The following is a 17,374-nucleotide window of genomic DNA, read 5'->3' on the forward strand; positions in this document are numbered from 1 at the left end:
TGCACACCTAGTGTCTAAAATATAATATAATATACCTTCTGTTTTTTGTTCAGACCTTCTGTGTTCTGTTTACTGAGAAAGTGTGACATATGTTTATGAAGCAGGGTTGAGACTTATTCAGAGGCCAAATGCCTCACCAGTCACACATCATTCAAATAGCAGTTCAGTGGTATAACAATATAAATGTGATCAGTTCAGTGGTATGATCAGTTCAGTGGTAGTGCAGTGGTATAACAATATAAATATGATCAAATTTTATACACTTATTTTATTTTTCTAAACGTAATTTAGATATTAACCAGGTGGTTTAAGATGATAACTTAAGTAGAGGGATAAGGTATTTGATCTTTTAAACAAACAGTGCTTAATAAGATCTTTTTACCACAAGGTTTGCAGTGTAAAAATTGTAGGTATATCAAATTCATACAAGATACTTAATGAATCTCTTTCATCTTCAATCTGTCTTCTCTCCTGGAAGCACAAAGGAAAGTAACTAAACTCTAGTGTATAAGTTGATTCAGAGGTCAGTGAAAGAGAAAATATTAAATTCAAATAAATGCTGTGCAAATACAGAGAGCAACAGTGTTTCCATTTATAATAGCTAAATTTTGTCTAGTGCTCAGTGTTCTGAATACAAGGACAGGCAAAAGCAAATGAGTCACACAGATGAGTGTGGAAAACAGAAAATATCAGGTAAATAATTAATAAGGCCAGCCTAACAATATCCTAAAGGAGGATCAAAGAGTGAACCTGGCAGTTGACTTTGAGCTAGGGAGTGTCAATGCCATTTTCTTCCAGCAGGGCACTCAAAACCTGTGTTAAAATTGAATATGTTTTGCCTCCTTACGGGTTAGAGGTTAACTTTGAATGGCACTCTTGAACATTTTACAAACCAGTAATGTACTTCAATTATCTAGGAAAGTGGCCATTTTGTTCTTGCACTTACAAAAGGATTGTTACTTTCTCATGAGAGATGAGGCTCTGGGGTCCTATAGCTGCTGTCAGTGTTCCAGGAAAATAGCCTGAGCCCCTTTCCCCGCAACTGTTTCAGCCTACTCTCTTCACTCTGTCTACAGTTATTATATTGCCAAAGTGTCTTAGGAAAGCAAACACAATGCAATGCAACTGATTCCATTTGACTGTCAGTTGTGAATCCCCTTTATACATATATATATATATATATATAATTACAAACAAATGTAACCATATCTATTAATTTCAACATATTTTACTCAGCATATTGTGTTTGATACTGATAGTTATGAATTACTACGTACAGTCCATTATTTTACTAAATTAGTATTTACACAATATTTTACACTGTACAGAGGCTGGGTTCATGAGGGGAAATTAAGGCAAAGCACCTTGGCTCCAGCAGCATTTGCCTGGATGTTTATGGTACAATTTTCTAGTCTGAATGGAGAAATATTACAATTATTCGGCCACTACTCTAAATTGATGCATTTTTCACAGCCAAAAAAAAAAAGATCACAGTGAATGGGAGACATACAAGACCAACACCTCAATCCCCATCCTTTTATTCATGCAGTCATCAGTAATAGATGTTGCTGTAGCTAGTTTTCTTTTTATTGCCCGTAAATAGCGCAGTTTTGATGCGTTTGATGTTTCCATATGGCCCTCTCTGCATCAGATGTATCATTTTTTTCCACACATCGCAATTCTACTGCCAATGCTGTTAAACAGCCTCTTTTCTACTTACAACCGATCAAGACTGCAGTCTAAGTACAGCTGATAACTGTAATGACTGGTTCTGTGTGTTACAGGAAAGACCCTGCCATTAGAGTAATTCATATTGAGTTACAAATGATGAAGTACTTATTTTTGCTGCAGTAGAATTCTCACTATATATTCTTATCATTCTAAAATTTGTTCTGAACCCCTTGAAGTTTTCCCTATTTCTTATGTCCATACTAACATGTTGTTATGTATGTTATAGTCAAGAGAAACAGAAAGACTTGTTCTAATGCTTGGTTATAAAGAGGGAAGCAATGATTTGGGAGGCCGAGCAGATCTGTGATTTTTGGGGTGACTTTTATCCTAAAAGATCAGATCCTTCTGGCGTGCTGCATTTAAACAGTTTAAATGATCTTTGAGGACAATGCCACTGCCAATCCAAGCTCGGCTTCTAGGGCTCACAAAAACATTCAGTATATTACATTGCATTATATTGTTTCATCATTTAGCAGGTGCTTTTATCTGGAGCGATTTACAAGGTGTGAGTAAAAAGTGCATCTAGTAAAGTGGCATGACAAGTTGTACAAACAGGATTGTACTAACCACACATGAACAAGCATCTGTGCCAAGTGGAGCTGAAGTTACAAGTGTGTAACTGGTTCAAGTAAATTCTGTAAATATCACTTCCTAGATGAATTGTGAACCACATTAAACTATCAGAGGTGTAAACTATCAAAAGGCTATCAGAGATGTAAATACAAAATATAAAAGGAGAAGCTTTTGTCAGTTATTATGGAGAATTATTTAAGCATGCTTTTTGATTCTCTCACTATGTATTGACTACCAGCTACATTTACTAAGACTCAAACTACCCACAGCTTTGCAAATGTTGTCACTTTTGCTGTTGAAAGTGTTGTTTACCTTGTCTGAACTAAATACAATGTGCTGTCTGCACTGCATTTGGCATGTGATTTGTTGCTTTGAAAGGCCTTTGTGCGGTCAAACTGATTGGGCTGGTATTAGATTGTTGAATGCATAGCTTGTGTCATTGTGCAGTGTCATGAAGACCATGGAGGCCCCAAAATGGTTTGGCTCCCCTGACTGTAATTGAAATGGTGCTATTGTGCTTTTTCCCTGCCTTAAGGCTATCTGAGAAATATTCCCTCTCAGAAACTCTGCTGAAAACCATTATACAACTGTGACCCATCCTCCCTCACTGCTGTTTGACTCAGAAAAATACTGAGGACATCTTGACATAATTGCTGCCATAAGAACACCTACTGTAAGCACCTGAGGTACTGCCCAAATGCAGATATGTGTATAACCGGTTTAAATGAAGATGAATGAAATTAAATTGAAATTAATTGTCTGGTGTATTGTAAATGTGAGTTGAAGGGAAATTACAGAATTCTGTGTCTTCAACACCAGTCCCTGTTAAGTTCATTTGAAGGGATTTTATGTTCACTATGAAAGGACTAACGGAGTCCTGTTATCTCTTGGGGAGAAGCAATAGTTTGTTTTTCTTGTTCTTTTCTCCCCACATGCCAATTTTCTTGTTTTAATATTTTAGACAGAAAGTTCTTTCCCACCTCATGAATGACTGGCTAATAAAAAGTAATTGGAAATGTCAATCACTTTACACAGCCTCCGAGGCTGAAAAATCTGAATGGTAATGTCATTTGTTCGAAAACAAAGGAAAACAAATATATTCTCTTGGTAAATGTACTCTTCTGCATTAAAATTGTATTAGCATTACAGACATGACCATTGATAATATGTAGTGATATGACATACTGGTTGTATGTTATTACAATGAATCATAATTGTAACCATTACTGCAGGCTATGTTTGCAGTGGTTGCAGTTGCCTTAGGAAAAAAAATTGTATCATTTTTTTATAACAAATACTGTACCCTCTCAATATCTTTGCCAGTGTCACGTGTTCCATAAGAGCAAATGGTTTACTTTGTCTGTGTGTATAATGCAGGATTTCTTTAATGTAACCACTGTGTAAAACCAGCATACCTTGAATATCATGTTAAAATGAAAGGGTGGCATTTAAAAAGAGGTCCTTGATGCCAAATAAAAAGAAGCGCTCAAGGAATTCCTGTGATCAAAAAGTAATGCTACAAGCCTTTTACAGGCTGAGAGATTGTGACTTTAAGTGCTTGCTCTTTTGATTGCGCCATTCCTGGCCAAGGAAGAAAATCCTACAAAATGCATTTCCCGTGTTTTGGTTCATTTTCATTCGCTTAATAATTGAAATGCACAACTCCACCAGAATAAAATGTTTTTTTTTTTTTCACTTTGCCTAAGCATGGACCATGTGGGCAATCTCCTACTTTTTCACCAGATAATGCATAGTGTTGCTGCTGTTTCGAAAAACACCCCATCTTATAATGCCAGGACGTCATGCCGAAGTGAATAGAAATAAGGATTTATGAGTTTCAATGTTTTGCTGCCAATTGCTCGCGTCTCTCTAAAAATCACACACTTTGAGGTATGAGAGACAACAAAACTGCATACGTACACTATTCAAGCACACTGCCTTGATTGTATGGTTAACACATTAACCTGGGCAAGGAGCAAACCGTATGATAATAAAACAACCACCACAGATAATGCTTGGAAGTGAGTTTCTTCTGTGTTTGGAAAAAGTCTTCCAAACGAACTTGGGGATACTGGCCTAGATTTCCCTTTATACAGATCAGCAGTGATAAATGTGCAAGATGGTGATAAATATCTCCCTAGCCCCACTTCATCATCCATCCCTTTTCCGCACTGGAACAGATATCCACTGATAAGGACTATGATGCCAAATCTTCTGAAGCATAAATGTAAAATATCCCAAACAATCTACAGACAGTTATGATTAGTTATAGAGAGAGAGAGAGAGAGCAAATGAGCAAGGTGAAGCTAATCAGTAGGATCATTGCATATTTAGAAATTGCATGATAGGTGCCTCATTATACACACAGTGCATGGTTCAAAAATAAGTCATGCTTGCTTTTTGCAGTGAATGGATGCAGATTCTAAACTAATAAACGTGTGCATTGCAGCTATTTCGTCTTCTTTTATACCAAATGTTCATAGATTCAGGTATATCGAATATTGTACATTTTGTGGCTTCTGTTGTGAACAATAGCCAAAAGGATAGAGCAGGTTATTAAGAATTACTGCAGTCTGTAAAACTATCCATAACCTACTACCTGTAACAGTTTGATTTTGTCAACACTATGTTGCTGCTTGAAAATGTGTTTTTCAGTGTTGCTGTTAATCAGAATAACAGTAGGCCAAAGTTATAACTGATATGGTATATATGATGTGTGTTGTACTGTTTGTTGATATTGAATTGCTTGAGTCTTTGGCAGACATGATTCATTAACTACATTAATGATGCCCTTACCACTTTGAAGTGCAGTGTATCTTCAGAATTGCAGCCTGGCATTAAGCATCTTGGAGGATGGCCTGAACTTCAAAACTGGGAAGTGGCATCCTTTGCAATAATTAAATTTAAGCTATTGTAAATGTTTTCCAGCACTCCCCAAATTAATTCATGGTAAAGTGCAGAAAGTGACCTGCCCCATTTGTTTCCACCTACACAGCCACGTGAGCGCGCTGCAGCAGCATACACGCCTTCAGTGACCATTAATCTCTCTTATCTCTCCCTGTTTTATTTAATGCCATTGATTTGGTCCACTCTCACTGCGTTATTTAGATCAATGGGGAAGATTCTTCACCATAAACGGGACAAAGTGATGGGTGATGAATTCTTTTCATTAAGTGGACGACTTTATCAGAGGTCTTTAATGTACTAGATTATTCAAGCCCCCGTTCAATAAAGGCAGGGGTTACGAAAATCGCCAAGGTCATTTTCATGGCTGATGACACATTGCACAGATTGAATGTGAGTGCATGACTTTGGAGACTTACCAAGTAAACTCAGAACACAGAATACTGAAACGAGTCTTTATGTTTGGTTTTTAGGAGCAAGGCAAGATCGGCGTAACGTTTAACATCGGGACCGTTGACATCAGCGTTCGCGAGTCCAGCACCCCTGTGAATGATGGGAAATACCACGTGGTACGATTCAATAGAAATGGAGGCAATGCAACACTGCAGGTGGACAACTGGCCAATTAATGAGCACTACCCAACAGGTAATGTCTACCACTTTGTTCACCTGTGCACACATGAATACGTTTAGAAAGTAAGCGTTCTGTTAAAGATTCATTGGACAGCATTTGCTTTTAAACCACTGACAGACTATAGGCAACACAAAATATTTTTCCTTTGTCCCCTATAATATCATATCACTATTTTGAGCAGGACACCTTTAGCAGAAGCAGCTGTGAACAGCTCATATGCCCAGACTTTCATCTGCTTTATTTTGCAGTGTTAAAATGCACAATGTGCCTAAAATGAACAATCAGAAAACTCTGTATGAGGCCAGCAATCATCATAATACACATGTTGTTTTTTCTTACTCTCCTTTGAAACTCCACATGCAAGTAAAATTCAAATCACGCAAGGACACCTGTTTCATTTTGTCATTTTGTGCACAAAGCTATGGGTGTATGTCATTGTCTTGCGAGAGGCATTACTGAAAGGACATCTGGTTCTCCCTTAGGGAAATGAAAGACATAAGGGCCATAAGCAGCTCTCTTTGAACACTCAGAGTGCTAAGCTACCTACTGAGGGACCTGTGGTATATTTGGTTAATAAAGACAAGTCTCCTGTATTTCATGTTCCCAAGTTGAAGAGAACGACGGCCTCTGAATACAAATGGGGTTATCAAATGCGGTCTATTCTGTCCGTAAGCCCTTGCAGTCCATTAATTTCAAGCAGGAGAGACTTACCAGGTCCAACATTCGCCGCAATGTTCAAACTGAATTAATTTGTACTCACTACCCTCTCCTTTGATGTCTGTATTCTACAGTTCTTCCTTGGGTTATAAAAGTCTGGCCCATCTCCCCCCATCAGAGACAAGATTGCGGTGCATTCTCTCATCTCAGCCTTCACAGAAAACATGTTTCAGGAAAGGGAGCAAGTGCTAATATGTCTGACAAAGCAAAGAGTTCAACTATTTCCAGTGTCCTGACCCCAGACATGGATGTTTTAGATTCATGTGATGATTAATGTTTTGCCTGAGTCATCAGAGTTGGCTTTTCTCTTTTTGTCTACTGTAACTGTAACAACAAATGTTTGTTCATGCGGGTGTCAATTTATTCTTGTATCCAGCTTAACTAGACTTAAATATGTAGCATGTAATGGAGCATCAGTGTAATCATGTGTTGTGTTTGTGGGGCTATCAGAGACATGTTCAATGACAGGGTGAAGTAAATAGGTGTGACAAGGAAAAGGTGAGCAACAAGCCCACAATAAGCACACTCTGACTGTGGTGACCAATGAAAGTATGTTCCAGAATATACAATAACTCCTCCTATTTGGAAATGTCTTCAGCCATTTTTTGAAAGGCCTTACTAATCAAGAGTTAGTTTTTGTCTGTCAGCCCCAAATGAGTGTCTTAAAGTTCATTTTGAAGTAAATTCCCGGCATCGCTTTCATCAGATATTGCATCTACATGTCTGACAAAATATATACACCACATTTATGTATACATGTATAGATATTTATGTGCATGTACTTTAATAAGATTTGAGTCAACTTCCCTCTTTCCAGTTCCTGAAGAGAATGCTACCACATAATGTCAAAAGGAAAAGCAAGGGTGCATGTATTTAAAAAGTACTTTGATTTTTTTTCAGTGCTTCTTTTACAAATCTCATTTTTGTGTCTGGCAATACATGAACGTTTTAGCTGGAGTCAGACTTTGCCATACTCTTTTGGCAGCTGTGAACAGGATTTAGACAGCCTTTGAGTTCCAGAAGCACTTATCGTTGCTGATGCCACGTCCTTTGTGTTAAAAGGACCAAACCTAATTGTCTGTGTATTTCCATTGGAAAAAAGTCTAAATGAGGCACATTATTAAAAAGAGAGGCCATTCCTGCTGCCCTCACACTGCCTCCCAGTCAGATGGGAAAGAATAGTAGAATTTCAAGGGCTAATGAGCACATTGGTGAACACTGTGATGAACAGACATGAGTCATAGGGGTTCGGTGATTTAGGAGAACTGGCAAAACCAGCTCCTGGTTATGTTTTGCAGTCTTGCAGGGTTTAGCAGTCGCTCTCTAATATATTTAAGACCACATTTCTTAACAAAGAAGACCCAAAGTCTTGGCAACAACATTGTTATCTCTTTCTTGTCCCCTCACAGCTTACACTGAGTGCCAAGTTTTCTTTTTAACAGATTGTATTCTTAATGAAGTCAGATAAAAATCTTGCCATTGTTGTAGCTTGGCCACAGAAGCAAGTACATAGTTAATTTTCGTTCCAAATATCTACTGATTGTTGTCAGTGAAGCTTTGTATTCAGCTGTTGTAAAGAAAGGTCATTTCCTTCCAGTTTTAGCATTATGCCTCTTACGGATTGCAGATTTCCCTTACTGATACTTAGGTTTTGTCTGCTGGGGTAAAAGTAACCTTTTATGTACTTAGGCAAGTTGTCTTTACTCAAATTAGTGGATAAATTTTAGATCAGTGGTGACTGTAATTCAGCTGATTGATTTCTTCCCTTTCTGAAGGCAGTGTAATTTCCCCTCTAATTACAGGTTAAAGCACAATCAAAATCACTCTTGAAACCCTTAATGTGAAAGCTTTAGGACCTTCATTCCCACTGTAGAGAATTGCAGACCCATAAAAAGATGGCATGGATAGCACTGTCCTTTATGAGCAGGTCTATGTTCTGTGTGAATAATTTCAGGCATGAAAATGAAAAATGGATGGCTTGATACCACCACATTACATAGACCCAGGTGCGTTACACAGAGTTGGCAACTTCTGAGGTCCCCAGCTTCATTTAGAGTTGAGCGGCTCTAACTTTAGTGTGATGTGACAGCACAGGGAGTATCTTGCTGGTTTTATGGATGCCGTGGTTGTATAACATTCGGATATAGATGTCATCCAGATGGGCTCTTCTGCCCAAAAGTTTTAACTTGAAGATAAAATATTCAGAATTATAGACGGCCACCTGAGGATGCAAAGTGATGGAGCAATCAAGGAGATGCCCCCTCAGTCACCTCTCTCCTGTGCTATTTAAGTTTAGGCATCCCACTGAATTACAGCCATGTGGGCTGTGCATTACCATATTTCAGATATTACATACATATGCAGCAGTACATGCATTGTCTTTTTTTTTTTTTTTTTTGCTTCATTTGTGTCTTCAGTCAGTGTGACCATTCCTAAATTGTCAATGTGAACAGCATCCTTCAAGAACTGGAAAGAGAGGTTGGAAGTCCTCACAATCAGCCACAGAGCTGCCTTTGGACTGTAAGATTAATATGTAAAGAAATTGAGAAATAAGGCAGGGTGTTTCATCATTTGTGATAAGTGGCTATTAGTATCAAACATCTGCATCTTCTTTTATATATTGAATTATGAGATAAAGCACAACTATAAACATAATATAGGCAGGGCAGTTAGGCCTGTTGCATTTTCTGCTCAATTTAAATAGATACGCGCACTGTCTGCTTCCATCTGATATGAATGGAATTGTGATCCACAATTTGAAATTCTGTGATTATTTAGCTAACTGGTTATTATAACAAAATATGATGTCCAGACTGCAGAAAAAAATGATGTATCCCAACATCCTGGATCTTATATTCATGATTCTGATTATTACTAATTTAGTGATGTCAAATGTCTGACAAGACAGCTACCACGTTGCTGCAAAATTTAACAATAGCACAATTCTCTTGTGCAAAAAAAAAAATCAGCTCCTCTCAGGTAGTACATTAAACAAATTCAGTGTCCAGCACAGATGAATTGCACAGCATTGTGTTGAACAATTCTGCATCGCTCTGTCAGCTAGAATATTGCGAAGTCTCTGCTTTGTTCAGTAAGCAGTTGCAAGGTCTTTTTCCTCTGCAGTTTACAGTATTTGGAAGAAATCTATTGTATTTGCATTCCTGACCTGCTTGTCCAGCCGCAGTTCTGCTAGCAAGTCATTTTCTGTTTTTGAGCTGCTCTTTAAATTCTCAGCACGAGCACAGTCTGGATGATACTGCAGGCTTAAAAAATGCAGGGGTTTTTTTTGTTTGTTTTTTTTTAAAAACATTATAATTTTGATGACGGGCTTGCCGAATCCATTATGTTATCACACTTACAAAAGAGCTATCAAGATTAAAAAATAGAGCATATTCTGAGGGACAGATCAGTTTTTCATCCTCTATGATGTCTTTGGCAGTCCCTCTGAAGGTTTAATGCGGTACATAACAACAGCTGGTGCTCGATTGAGTGTTATTGTACCATAGATACCTGTAAATTGGGTCAGCTAATTGGAATACTGCAGCAAAATGGAGGTTAAAATAATTGACAGTTCCCAATAAACCATGGAGAAGGCATTTAAAATGAAGTGCAAATGAATACTCAGACTAGTTGATGTGTAGCAGGATGAGGCACAAACAAAAGGGGTTTTACCATGATTGGAACTGGCACATTGTAAAGCAACTGCAGAAGAATGGAATGCTTCTGGAAAATATGCGCAACGCTCCCTCTCTACCCCCATTCTTTAAGGGTTCAAATATTCTGCTGCAGTCCGGTCCAATCCAGATCAGTGCCTAGTGTGTCTAAGAGGGAGAAGGGGAGGGGGTGCAGAGAAACCAAAAGAGTGAATGGCCGCGTAAAGCGAGAAAGGAGGAGACAGGGAGGATCAGGGAGAAAGAAGCGGAAACCAGAGAGATTTAAATAGAGGGAGAAAAAGAGAGAGGGGGAAAGAGAGGGTAAGCATGTCAGGAAAATCAGAGAGCAGAGAGAGTGAGGCAGAGGGAAAGAAAGTGAGGGACTGAGGGAAAAGGAAGGAGAGCAGCCAAGGACAAGGAAGAAGCAAGCTCTTAAAGACATGATGTGAAAATTAGAATATACCCAGAAAAGCATAAAAACAAAACCTGGAATCATCCCAGAGAATGTTTCATTTCTTAAATGAAAATTAACTGAGTATTTAAATTAATTAGAATTCTTTTTATTCCCATAGCAACAAAAGCATGCTTTTTCAAGCTATTCTAAAAGAGGTGTGATTTTTCCAAGTCAATATGGGATATCAGCCTTCTCATAAAAGTAGAGAAGCAAGAGCTGAATGAACAACTGAATGATTTCATTGGAGAAAACTTCCCATCTGCAAGAATAGGCTACTGTTTTATGTTTATGCACACATTAATAACATGGTGTAAATTGCCTTGAAATAAGCTAGCTATTGTATGTAGCCATTCATGCCAGTCCCTTTTAATGTATTCATAATATTTCTTAAAAAAGGTGAAATCAGAACAGACGTCACCCTTTCCTGCATTCTGCTGTGGCCACACAACAGTGGTTCACATCACTACATCATTACATCACTAATGATGGGCACATTACTAGGAATGTGAATCTGACCGCTGGGCGGAAGCTGTCAAGGTCTCGTTGATTGTGGAAATCGTAACTGAGAGACAAATATTGTGACTGAATGTGGGGGGAGAGGGGAGTGACAGCTCATCTATGACCAATGTACAGTGCAGACGTTGTTGGCTCCAGTAAAGACTGGAAAGCATGTGCCAATGTGTGTATGGATGTGTAGGGGCATCTGGCTTCCTGCCTGTTTGTCTGTCTTGTCTCTCCACCTCCTAGCCTGCCTATATGTGTAATGATATGTATGGATTTGTGCCTGTTTTTCTGCTTGCATGCGTATGTGCACATGCGGATTTCACCTGCTTTAGGACGACACTGTGGCTCGTGTTGTTCCAGCCCCTGCATCTGACACCCACAGGTCTGAGTCTGGGTAATAGCGAGTGACAGCAGGGAAAATAGTGGACCATTACAGCTGCGATGGGTTGTGCTATTCCATTGCCCCAGTCACCAGAGTCCAGGTCCCCAGGTGGCAGTCAAATCATGGTGTCATTTTTGTGTCATAAGAGCAGTTTGCGGGAAGGGAAATATCTCTGGGAGTGTGTCCTTGTCTGTCAGCAATGGAACCAAAAAAATGTGTATGCAGGCATGTCCACCCCATGGTGTCATTGATATCTGTGGGCCCCAATTTTGAGAATTCGCTGACAATGTGCAGTCAGTTTTTCTTTGGGATTAGAGAAAAATATATCACATTTTGTTTGATGGCAAATATTTTAAAGGTGTAGATTTAGTATTTTTCTTATCACTCTTATACCAGACATTTCAATACTTCTGTGTTTTGTTGTATGTTAGATAATGGGTGCACTTTTTTTCTGAGACAGTGTCATATCTGAAAGGGAGTAGACATACATTTGAAATATTTTGAGTTGCTTGTTGTTCAGAAACACCAAAAAAAGTCTCCAGCTCATTTAAATGATAATGTTCTGGTGTCCTTTCGGTCTTGTATTATCAAACAGGAGCAGTGCTTATATTAGAAAACTGCAGATACTTGCTCTCAAAAATGTCTCTCTCATACACACATACAGTTGGCATCACGCATTAAAATTGTAAAAAAGTCATCAGAGCGTCGCTTCACAGGATGAATAGGAAGCACTTACTTTGTGATTCTTTGACCTTGCAATCGAAATGTGAAAGTACAGCTCTTTGCTTAATTCCCATATTATTTCAGAACCATTAAACGCTCTGACATTCTTCAGTTATTTCCTACATCTTAAAGATGATTCCTTTAAATTATGTAACACTTTAGGCTTGGTTTACATTCTGTCTGCACAATTTGCGCTTTTTGTGTGAGCCATAATGCCATAATTTTTTTTTTTTTGGCAAAACACATGCAAAATGTGAATACCCCATGGCGCTTCAGCCATGCGGTTATTCCAGCAAGCCTGCAGGAAGTAATATGTTATAATCCCATGGGGCCTCGTTCAGATGAACACTGTTCCAGCTCAACAACTGTTCACTTCCCCGGGTCCTGCATGGCCAACTTTTTATGGGTGGAGATGTCAGGTACAGGAGGACAGCTCCTGGTCGTGTGAAGCTGAGGGTTTTGACAGCCCTGCTGGGATGCTGTTGACCTCCACATCTGTGTCAGTTAATGTTCTCCCCTCTTATTTTTCCTGATGCATAATCAGGCTGACAGAATCAGTGCAGGTAGAATTAAAACACTCTAAACAGGCACTTACTTCCAAAGGCTTGTCACAGGGTGCGACAAACGGTGTAGGTCCTTCTCCCCCTGTTGCGATCTTGCGGCGGGACAAGACACTCTACTGTGGTAAATTGCTTTGAAAAGCTCAGCCTCCACCTGCTGGATGTGTCAAAGTGTTCAAGTCAAGGCCAGGCATCTGAAGATGATTGCTTTTGTTTGCACATCACCGTTGAATATGAATGAGGTCTTCTTTCCTTTGGAATCTTATGACGGATACATTGTACCTCAAATAGATGTCTTGGAACGCTGCCGATGCAGAATTTCTCCCTTTGAACATGCTGAAGTGGAACGGAATATGCAACAGCTATCTGGAGGCCTTTGAAAGAGAAGTCTCAAGTCAGCATCTCAGAGTCTGATAAGTGTAGAGAATTGACCTCCTATCATCTGTAATCAGATTGACAGATAGCTCTGTCTGCTCACAGTGCTCTCTGCAAAATGATAAGGAGATCCCCCCATGGACCTCTCTGGCACAAGACTTCAGACGCGGTCTTGTTTGCATGTGAGCTTGATGTCTCTTCTGGGTTAGAATATTGATAGAACAGTCCTCACAAACACAGCTGATGCTGCAGCATTAGTGGACAAAAAAATAAAGCAAAGGCCAAAACCAACTGTCATTTCACGGCACGACACCCCAACACTTCTCAAAAAGTCCAGGACCCTTATCTGTCAGGATTTAAGGTAATGATTTCCGAGGTATGAGATAAATAGTCTTGTACCCTACAAGCCAAATACAATTACTCCTATCGAAAACAAAATCTCTTGCCCTTATAAATCTCTCCGGGGGAAAAAGATAAGCTTTCAATAAGAGCTGCCGGTCTAATCCTGCGATTAAATGAAACCACCCAGGATGGCGAGATAAATGCTCTCTCTCTCATTGTTTTTGGAAGATATTGAGGGGGCAAAAGAGTCAGGAAAGAGGGCCATTTCACCACCAGATTCCAGCTGTATGGACAAGTCCGTTTCGAAAGGGAGTCAATCCGCAGAGATACAAATTCATTTCTGCCCAAATGAATCTGTGCTGTTGTCACTGGTCAGAGAGACAGAAGGCAGAACATGTGAGTGCAATCTAAAAATGGATCCATGGACTCTTCACCCCTGTGCCTCTGTCAGAATCAGCGAATAAGTGTAGGGTTGAAAATGTCCAGGATTGATTTGCTGTCTGTTTGGAAGAAGCCCTGAAAAATATATTTTGCTTAGCATTTTTGCTTAGTTTCACCAAGCAGCAGGTGAACTAACTGAACTCTACAATATCATAAAGGTATTCATACCATTTTCTGAAAATTATATAGACAGAAACTGTAGGAAGAGTTTGGGCCATCTTATTCATTTCAATGTAAACCTATATGTTTAAGATGGTGTTAAGTTTTTTTATTAAAATTGATTATTGTAAATGAATTAAATTGCATGAAGCAAAATGTATCACAATAAAGATTAAAGTATCATTTTAATTACCTGTAACCTCAATGACCAGCCAAAAAATAAAGAAAGCATATTACCTGTCTCACCACAACAGTGAATTTTTATTACTCTTTATCATTTCTCTGTTTGAACAGTGCACTTGACCTTCATTTATTCAGCTCTTATTGTTTAATATTATAGTGCAGCATCACAGGCCAGGTGCATAGTGATATATTCTCTGCAGGATGCGTATTCCACATTCAGTATGGAATAAAGTACATGGTTAGAAGATCAGCTATAAGGAAAGTAACGGAGAAAAGCAAATGATTGCAGCAAAGGAAAAGGAGCCAAATAACAGTTTTATTATCGCTTGTCTTCACGTTCCCTTTCATGAATGCACTCACTAGGCAACAGAGAAATGACGCAAGACAAAAGCACTTCTTGATCTTCCTGAATCTTGAATCCGAGTGACTGTGCCATGCGTCAGACTCAGCTATTCACTAAGATACTTACTGTAGACGCCCCTGCTGAACCTCGGCAGATGACAGGCAGGTTATAAGAAGCTCAATGACATCCCAATGTGACAGGCAGAATATTAAATTCTCCTATGTGTGTGTATGTGTGTGTGTGTGTGTGTGTGTGTGTTTTTTTTTCCTAAATGCCATTGACATTTCTTCACAAATGTATGCCTTTGCCACTCTGTGTTCATTGTTATGCATGACACTGGTCATGCTGCAGTCATAATCTTTCATAAGAGTTGCTAAGGCACTGCATAAACCTCCTTCTGTATTTACTGAAACCATAATTATTGAACATTCTGCTTATTATTGAAGAGGGTGGTGGTGGCCTATGATATTTAACTAGTTGTTAAATAAGCATGTGACTTGCTGGTTAGGTGTCAGCATGCATGTACAGGAGATGGAATGGAGATGTGTGTGTTGGGGAGTGAAGGCAGGATTAGGTTTACACATCACTTGGCAGGTTGGAGAGGGAACAGGTGGTGAGAAGCCCAATCCTAGACAGGGCAGTAGAGGAGCACTCAGGATACTGCATGCAAAGAATCTCTGTTCCAATCCTGAAATAAGCAAATACCCCACACTGTGCACTTTGCATGCATAAACTGATTGTTGGCAAGACAATGTTTGCTTTCATTAGTTAATGCTGTACAAATGGATAAAAAAGCATTAGAGAGAGACAGGACAGAAAGAGCAACAGTTGCATTCTGGGTATATTCTGGGTATTCAGTTGGGTGAGGATGATGACACTATTGTACTGAAGCAAGATTGCTTGACTCTCACTGGTGTTAAAATGAGGACTGTGGGGTCTTTCACCTAAAGTCCTGATGGAATTCAGCCCAACACTCCTGTAGATTGTATATACTGGGCACTCACACTGCCAATCAATCAACCAAAATCCAGTTATTGCAGCACATTTTAACAACTGAATGGTCACAAAGCACTAGACATGGTGCATTTCCAGAGGGAATAAAAAAACAGCAAACCAGGAATACCAAGGGCCAGTTGGAGGAAAACTGGAAAATGATTTGCTGAGCAAAAAAAAAGGTGGTCAAAAGACCCCTGAAAAATACTGGAAAAGGAAAGAAATAGTGTGAAATAGAAACACATGAAGGCTGTTCAGTGGAAATATCTATCAGTTCACTGCTGAATTCAGAATATTTGAGGTAGCAGGAGGGATAGCTGTTGGTGGGTGCTGGTTGGCTATGGTTGGAGGCCAATCTAGCAGTGGGTGGGGCAGGGATGTAGTATGATGAAGCAAGTTTATCACCATAGCCTTCGGGTGGCATTCAGTTCGGCTGCAGGTTTAGTATTTGGTCAGATGGCATGAGGAAATGATAGAGAGGTATGAGAGAGAGGTAGATAAAATGGAGGGCAAGGCAACTGAGTACACTATAAAAGTGTACATCTGTGTACCCTCAGCACGAATAAATGATGGTAGCATATAAAAGAGGTGGAAAGCATTGATATGACCAGCGGCCATGAGGGCAACATGAGCCTAGATAAGCTGCGTAATATGCAATTACTATTAATATCATATTCAGTTTGTTTTGCTTGTTGCATTTTTTGTTTTCCCACAGTTATTGCTGAGTTTTCTTGTTTCCCCTTCCAAAGCACCTCCCTTGGAGATTGTGGAGTTTGAACATTGAAAGCATTGTCTGGTTTACAGCCCATTAGTGATGACAACAAAGTAGCCATTACAGTATCTTCTGATTTTTGATCTTTATTGAAACTGAATGCCTATAAATATGTAGATCACTGTGTCTACAGAAATGTTCAAATAGGTCTACAGAAATGTTCAACTCAAAGTCACGGTACCTGTATAGGGTCTAATCAGAGACCTGTGTTTATACCTCCTGGCTAAGTTTTATTTTCAAAGGGATGAGGATTTTTAATTCTGTCCATAGGTGTTTGACGAGTATGTACACTCCCTTTGACAGGATCAAAGGCAAAAAGCTCTGCTAAGTTTTGATTAACCCTCACTCTTTATTAGTTACCTGCTCTCTCTTCAGCCCACATGCGCTTTCAGCATCCACTAACCTGTCAGCTTTGAAGTTGCTTCTGTCTATTTTAAAAACTCAATTTGCTGTTCAGATCTGCTCCACTTTTCCTTTGTTTCATAGTTTCTCTGAATGCATGATTAAATAATGATGAGCTACACTTGACCGAGTCACCATTGTCACAGTGTATGTTCCTGCAATTAGCAAAAGTATATTCAGGTATATTAATAGAAATGTATTTGTCTCTTTTAAAATTTTCTTAAAGCATTGTTTTTTTTTTCCTTCACATACACATTTGTATGAAAAAATTGCTCCCAGTAGAGCTCACTGTCTGCCCATACATTAACATGAGCAACAAGGAATACCTTTTTCAGGAAAATGGTAGTGTTGCTAGGTTCCTGCTATACCACATAGCTGTGAATGGTTTGAACAGAGGTACATTTCTTCCCAAACAAAGGCCTGCTGTAAACCATACACAGCAGCCTTGATATTTGCTCCTCTTCCTGAGGGTACAGATGGAGAATCTCAGCACAGGGATGAGGAGCAGATCCTGGTGACGGCCGTACCGC

At 39.2% G+C, this 17,374-nt stretch overlaps 1 protein-coding gene across 18 annotated transcripts in view; it reads left to right on the plus strand.

Annotated features, from left to right (window-relative positions):
- nrxn3a (neurexin 3a) overlaps window positions 1–17,374 on the plus strand; it is a 333,072-nt gene that overhangs the window by 271,423 nt on the left and 44,275 nt on the right. For all 18 annotated transcript variants that reach the window (XR_005005354.1, XR_005005355.1, XR_005005356.1 and 15 more), the window contains one exon: window positions 5,682–5,853. Coding sequence is in view for 14 of the 18 variants with exons in the window: in XM_036541921.1 (XP_036397814.1) it covers window positions 5,682–5,853 (172 nt within the window). In the remaining 4 variants the exon portion in view is untranslated. The remainder of the gene's footprint in view (window positions 1–5,681; window positions 5,854–17,374) is intronic.

The sequence above is a fragment of the Megalops cyprinoides genome, chromosome 12 (genome assembly GCF_013368585.1).
Source record: "Megalops cyprinoides isolate fMegCyp1 chromosome 12, fMegCyp1.pri, whole genome shotgun sequence".
Taxonomy (NCBI): Eukaryota; Metazoa; Chordata; class Actinopteri; order Elopiformes; family Megalopidae; genus Megalops; species Megalops cyprinoides.